The sequence below is a fragment of the Mustela lutreola genome, chromosome 10 (genome assembly GCF_030435805.1).
Source record: "Mustela lutreola isolate mMusLut2 chromosome 10, mMusLut2.pri, whole genome shotgun sequence".
Classification (NCBI taxonomy): Eukaryota; Metazoa; Chordata; class Mammalia; order Carnivora; family Mustelidae; genus Mustela; species Mustela lutreola.
Genome location: NC_081299.1, coordinates 41515985 through 41523524, shown reverse-complemented (window position 1 = coordinate 41523524; position 7540 = coordinate 41515985). Strand labels below are relative to the sequence as shown.

Below are 7540 nucleotides of genomic sequence, written 5' to 3'. Positions count from 1 at the left end.
TGGGTGGCTCAGTGGGTTAAGCCACTGCCTTCGGCTCAAGTCATGATCTCAGGGTTCTGGGATCGAGGCCCACATCGGGCTCTCTGCTCAGCGGGGAGCCTGCTTCTCCCTCTCTCTCTGTCTGCCTCTCTGCCTGCTTGTGATCTCACTGTCAAATAAATAAAATCTTTAAAAAAAAAAGTTTACTGAATGGTATAAACACTGGTAGCTTAGCAACGAAGAAGAAATGGGATCATCTTTATTCATTCTGTCTTTCTAAGGAAGTTAATATACAACTATTGCTTACCAGGCAACATATACAACTTTCTCCTTACAGAATAAAACACTGATTCAGGAATTGGAAGAGAAGGGAATGACCACATATAAAAATTATTATTATTCTTAAAGGTCAAGCTATTGGATTAAACATTAGAAGCCTTAAAGAGAGATCAAGCATGATCTACTCAATTACAACTTTTGTCTGATGGCTGCCTTATAAGAGTTAAACATGTTCTGCTTCCACAACTGGCTAGTTGCTAGCAAAGACCACATTTTTGTGTTACCTAGAGCACCAAAGACAGGATCTGACACTTAATATTAATAGCTAAAACTTTATAAAAATCCTCTACAAATTACGAAACTGAATTAACCCTAAAAGTCTTGCAAGGTAAGTATATATCTATCTATATTTTACAGACAATGAATTCAAAGTCCAAGAAGAGATTAAGTGCAAGGTAAGTGGCCAGGTATCCTTCTATAACACCACAGCTGCCAGAAAAGGCTCTCAATATATTTTAATTGAATCAGCTATCTCTTGAAATATCCTTTTTCCTTCTATGATTGTAACACCATTATCTGTTGCTATGAAAAATGTATTGCCACTTAAGATTGATAGCTTTGTTAGAAAACAGATACTGTCATTAGACTTAATAAGGTTTGTTAACTTTTTTTTTTTTTTTAAAGATTTTATTTATTTATTTACAGAGAGAGATCACAAGTAGAGAGGCAGGCAGAGAGAGAGGAGGAAGCAGGCTCCCTGCTGAGCAGAGAGCCCGATGCGGGACTCGATCCCAGGACCCTGAGATCATGACCGGAGCCAAAGACAGCGGCTTAACCCACTGAGCCACCCAGGTGCCCAAGGTTTGTTAACTTTTAACTTATTCTCAAACTTTAGTAGGATGAAGAACCAGGGAGCTTGATTAAAAATAATCCTTGGGCCACTATTATTCCTAAAAATTCTGATTAAAGGTACCAGGAATCTGCATATGTTAATAAGCAATCTCAGCTGATTCTAATGATGACAGTCTTCAGAGACACACTGAGAAGAACTAAACTACTTTTGAAATTTAATCTACTCACCCCCAATTTTTTTAATCAAGCCAGTTTCTTACAATTATAAATATTTAAGCAAAATCTTACAAAAACAATCCAAGGCTACTACATCTAACATAATAAGTTCTCAAAAATGTATACTGCACCTCAGGAGCTTCCCATGCTGCAAAGGAGGTTAAGTCAGAGGTCTTTTAGGTAGTTAACTATGTTATTCTGTTTAAGTTGATGAATTCAACTATACCACAATGTAATTTAGTAAAACATTTTTATATGTCTTACACAAATGACTGGATGTTAAACAGTAAAAGGGAACAGTTAACTCTGAACCTGATAGAATAATAAAATAATAATAATTTGAATAATTATTAAAGTAATAATCACAAATAATTTTTAAATCACCAATAGTCCAAGCCCATTTAAAACTTTAAATGACCATCAAAATGTACTAATTATAAAATTATGGGTGACTTTCCCTCACTATTAAATATTTATTGAGTTGAACAGTACCTTTCTGTACTTTTCAAGTTTTCTACAGTAAGCATATTTATTTTATTCACGATTATAAAAGTTTTAGAAGTACTTATTAATCCTACAATCTTCACATTCATTATAGGGGAAGCAAGAGTAACCTGTAACCACATTTATCATAAACCATAAACACCCAAATACCTGACTGTATCAAACTGTAGGTATCAAACTGTAATCATTACCTTTTTTTCACACTAATACCAGAACAAATCACTTAACCTCTAAAATCTAGACTATGTCCCATTTCCACCAGGTATCTTTTATTAGTACAGTTAGCACGACTTTTTAAAATCCTCTTGTCATCTGTTCCGTGGATCTATTTAGGTGGAACCTTTTTGTACCAAGAACTGAGGCATTAAAATATTTACACTCTCTTATTAGGGAGAAGGGGAAAGACCACTATTTAAAAAAAAAAACAAAAACCACATTTTTATAATTGTGAGTATTTCCGCACGAAACTAGGATGGGGACAAAGCTAGGATGGGGCTTTCTCCAAGGCAGACCACTCTTAGAGGCAAAATGTAATGTAATAGAAAGCGACAGGGATGAGCCGCCAGCAGGTGATGAAATTTCAGCTCAAATAAAACGCAAACGGTTGTTTTCAACCCAGTCAGATCGGTGAATGACACTCGGGAGTACGGGGGGCTCTCAGGGCCCCGCACTTTCCGCACTCCAATTCTTACTAGCCCTCCCGCCCCTCCCCCCCGGGGCTCTGCGTGACTCGGTAAGGGGCGCGGAGAAGCCAAGGCTGTTTGCAAACAGCCGTCCTCAGCCTCCCTCCAGGATGTACGTGCTGGGCCCGGGGTTAAGAGGCTGCGCTCGGCCCGGGCCCGGGGCCAACCTGAACGGTGCCAGTGCCTCCGCCAACACACCGGGCCGCAACGGAACCGAGGCCAGGGCGAGGGCTTCCCGGCGGCGCGGGGCCTAGTCGCCCCCCACGCGCCTCCCGCCTCCCGGGGGACGCGGAGACGAAGGGTTGAGGGCCCAGAGCCGCGGGGTGGGGGAGGCGACCGCAGTAGCAGGACGCCCCGTCCGCCCGGCCGGAGGGCTGCTGCCAGGGCCCTTCCCCGCGGCGGAAAGCCAGCGAGCCCGGGACCGCGTCGCGCCACACTCACCTCGAGCAGCGGCCGCCGCCGCCACAGCATGGCCGGGGGGGTCGTCCCTAAGCCGACAGCCTCCTCCGGAGGGCACCGGCGCGGCCCCAGGCGCCGCCGCGAAGCCTCCCGCTCCTGAAGGGGTTGTGGTCGCCGCTGCTACTGAGGCCCAGAGCCCGCCGAGCCTCATCGGGCTCACGGGCCGCCGCAGCCACGCGGTTCCCGGAGGAGCGCCGCTGAAACGGGCCGGGGGCGCAAGGCTGCGGCGGGACGACGGAGGTGCTGCAGGCGGGGATCCTCGGCGAAGCCTCCAGCGTCGCCGTGGCCGCTCCTGCCGCCGGCGCCGCTGGGCCACAGCGCCCCCTGGACCCCACGCCCGGCTACGGCGCCGGGACTGCGGCGGCCGCCCGGGCACGAGCGGCAAGGAACGCGGGGGAGCGCGGCCAGGGGATGGCGGGGGCCCGGCGCTCGCTGCGCTGCCCTCGGCCCCCGGCCAGCCTCCGACAATGCCTCCCGGGAGGCGGAAGCCCCTCGATCTCCCACAGACGGTGGCGGGTGCCAGCCCCACCCCCAGCCCTCAGGCCGTGAGCGCCTTTGCACCTTTTCCTTCTCTCCAGGAGGTACGTGAACGTTTCTGTCACTCGGACGTTCACCTGAGACCAGGAGGTGAGGGAATCTGCTCGTTTTCATCTCTCGTGATTCGAGAGGGATCCGTTCTAAGCCCCTTGGTGTGTCTGGGTGTAAAAAGGGTGACCCAGAAACAACCTTTTTTCCATACACACACACACAAAATCCTCCCCCAAAACAGATGAATTGTCTTTGACCTTAACTTTTTTTGGATCTAGAAATTTCCTACAGATACCAAATCCTTCATCCCAAACCGCCCCAAAATTAGAAGGAAAAAAAAAAAAATAGTAATATGCCGAGCAAGAGAATAGCCAACGGGTTGTCCTGAAATCCATAAACAACTTAAAGGTAAGAAAAAAAAACACCTATCTTTTCTAACTTACCCCCTTCCCCACCCCCACCTCATACCTCTACTCTTTCACCCCAACCCCGGTCAAATCCCAGGTAAGGATCTGAAGGAAGGAAATGTTACCTAGCGGAGGCTGTGGAATCATTCTGTTTACAGATACCCCATTTTCGATCCCGTATAGGCTCTAGAGTGCAAACATCAGAACCAAAAGCAATGGAAACAAAAAGACCGTCAGAAGGGAAATAGAGAAAGAAATTCTCCAAATCCTCTGGACCCAAATTTCCCAAGTAACAGTACATTATTTTGTCGCAGAGTGCTATAGTAGAATGAGCAGGGACTTTGGTGGCAGACTGTTCCTGATACTGTCAATTCCAGCTCTGTCATGTTTAGCTATATGACCCTGGGTAAGTTATATAACATTTCTGAACCTGAGTTTTCTAATGCCTGCCTGCTCATTGTAGTGAAAATTGGAGATGATTTATGTGAAAGAACTGGCCCAGAAAAGATAGTCAATGTTAGTTCCAATTATTGTTGGTTCCAAAACACCCTCTCCGTCTTTCTTAGATTCAAGTTTGTTTCCATCTGTTTTTGTTCTCTCTCTCTCAATTTCTGTGTGTAAATATATCTTTATCAAAAGATGAGCACATCAAAAAAGGGGGGGGGAATGGTGCATTGTTCTTCATCGTCCCTGGTCTGGGTAAAATTTTCCTAAATTTCACTAATGGATTTATATAACATCCCTCTGCTGATTAAAAAAACAGAGCTTAATGCACTGGATGCTATAATATTCTATTGCAGAGCAGATTTTAGCATAAAGATAGTATATTTTTCTGTATATAAAAATTATAAGGCAATCTTACCTGACTTCAGGTTATGTCCTAATAATAATAAATCTTAATGAGAAAATTATATAAGGTATCTGGGAACTTTCAAATAATAATTGAGCAGCCACCTTAGAGAAAATATAACCTTACAGCTCTCTTGCAATCAATGAGCTGTTCCTGTTCTGTACAATCCAGAGTGTGCCTTCACCACCTACTTCTGAGTCACGTTACCAAAAAAAAAAGAAAAAGAAAAAGAAAAAAATCACTATCCCGTTTTTATAACAAGAGAAACTGGGGCTCAGAGAGAAACTATAATTCATCTTCATAACAACTCTATGAATTAAGTACTCTACTACCACCATTTTATATGTGAAATACATCCAACCTAGGGGAAAGCTGGAAGTAGACCTTGAGATTTCTTCAGTCTCCCATCTGATGCCCTAACAGTCCTTTTTGCAATATTCAGAAAATGCTGTAAGAGTAAGTTACTGTTGCTAAAAATTTTCAGTCTAGAGAAATGGGCACTTTCATTTAGATTAGTTTGGCAGCCTAACATTAGCAGTGCTTTCGAAGCCTGGTTCACTACCACCACAGGAAATCTGCATTTGTTTATGAATAATCATGCTACCCAGGGTGTAGCTACTACATGAAGATGATTCATTTGTTCCCAAGACCAGTTTCCTCTTGCTTCACACTTTCTCTCCTTGTATTCAAATATGTTGCTGAAGGAGACAGTCTTTATCATCACTACCACTTCCTGATCATAGTAGTCTCCTGTAAATCATTTTATCTATAATTTTATTCCATCATTCAACTCTTCTACCCAGTTTGCTCTCTGCTCCTGACACTATGTTTCCCCCTCCTCTCGTATAGATCTTTCTCATTTTAATCTTTTACCTGCCATCAGTTGATTTAGTTACCCCACTCTCAATTTTGCATTGATTTCCACAACAATACAGTGACTCTGAAATACCGATTTATTCCTAATCTGGCAGATCTTTCCATTTTCATTTTTATGCCATACACATTCTGTAGGAAGCCAGTATTATAAGAATAGTTTCTTTACGTGAGTTTAAGCTGTTGCACTCTGATCAAAATTTTCTTTGCCCTTTAAAATTTGTTCTTGGGCGCCTAGGTGGCTCAGTTGGTTGGACGACTGCCTTCGGCTCAGGTCATGATCCCGGAGTCCCGGGATCGAGTCCCGCATCGGGCTCCCAGCTCCATGGGGAGTCTGCTTCTCCCTCTGACCTTCTCCTCGCTCATGCTCTCTCTCACTGTCTCTCTTTCAAATAAATAAATAAAATCTTTAAAAATAAATAAATAAAAATTTAAAAAATAAATAAATAAAATTTGTTCTTGGGCACCTGGGTGGCTCAGTCAGTTAAGCAGCTGTCTTCAGCTCAAGTCATGATTCCAGGGTCCCGGGTTCGAATCCTGCATTGGGCTCCCTGTTCAGTAGAGAGCCTGCTTCTCCCTCTCCCTCTGCCTGTCTCTCTGCCTACTTGTGCTCTCTCTCAACCTCTCTGTCAAATAAATAAATAAAATCTTTTAAAAAAAATAAAATTTTTTGTTCTTAAAAATTAAAGCCGTGGGGGACCTGGCCAGCTCAGTTAGAGAAACATACAACTCTTGATCTCAATGTCCTGAGTTCGAGCCTCATGTTGGATGGAGAGATCACTAAAATAAATAAATAAATAAACTTAAAAAGAAAATCAGGCATTTTACTTGTCAATTATACCTCAATAAAACTGGGGGAAAATGAAGCCAGAAAAATATCCATTTCCTGGCTTTGTAAATGGCATAGTAGTCATCCTTACAGTTGTGTTTCTGTCATGGACAATTGTTTACTGACTCTAATAAGTTCTACTTCTTGATATTACTAAAATTTCTCTCCAACTCCACTGCCATCCACTTTGGTCTAGGATTTATGCTCAATAAATGTGCAATGAATAAAAAAGAGGAATGAGTGAATATTTGTGTATAAGTATATATACTGTATAAAGTGTGTGAGAAGGCACAAAACCTCTCATGTTCCCAGTAATCCTTGTGCTTCCCAGTTTATAAGCACTTATAACTACATTGTCAATTTCTATTTACTTGTATGTCTCTCCTATCAGATTTTGAGCCCTGTGAGCCAGGTTCAGTGTTGGATTCATCTCCGTGTCCCCACAGCCAGTCTCAGCACAGAATACAGCTCAGAGAATGTTAAACTGAACTAGGCTGGTTTAGACTGATGTGCATCCAGCTAGTGCATTCCGCCCGTTCAGTGACTGTTTAGGTCTTTCTCTTTAACTTTCAGGGCCCACCAAAGAGTAAGACCCTCCTTCAACAGGTGATTGCCCTGCAGCCCAGAACTACCCCCAGCCTGCTGCTGCCAGCTGCGGTCCTCCACACCCCTCTGCAATCACCAACCACGTTACCTAGTAAGCCTGAGATCAGACCAAGTCAGGAAAGCAGCACAAACTTTAAAAGGATACTGGGGCGGGGGGGGGGGGGGGGGGGGGGGCTGGGTGGCTCAGTGGGTTGGGCCTCTGCCTTCGGCTCGGGTCATGATCCCGGGGTCCTGGGATCGAGCCCCGCGTCAGGCTCTGTGCTCAGCAGGCTCTGCCTGCCTCTCTGCCTACTTGTGTTCTCTCTCTCTCTCTCTCTCTCTCTGTCAAATAAATAAATAACATATTTTTAAAAAAAAAGGATACTGGGGACATTTGGGAGCTTGTTAGGTCACTTGAATCATTTAAAAAAGAAGAAAGCAATTCCCATTTTGGGAATCAAATGTAAGTAGGTAATTAAATATGTGACAAAGATAT

General features: G+C 43.9%; 1 protein-coding gene across 1 annotated transcript; it reads left to right on the top strand.

Annotated features, from left to right (window-relative positions):
* The first annotated feature begins 2461 nt into the window (after window positions 1-2461).
* On the top strand, window positions 2462-7222 carry LOC131810497 (collagen alpha-1(III) chain-like). Its single transcript, XM_059138513.1, is given in 6 exon segments — window positions 2462-2737; window positions 2768-3190; window positions 3192-3336; window positions 3339-3599; window positions 3779-3908; window positions 7033-7222. Coding segments are annotated over 5 exon segments (1155 nt in total). The 3' UTR covers window positions 3829-3908; window positions 7033-7222.
* The last annotated feature ends 318 nt before the right edge of the window (window positions 7223-7540 follow it).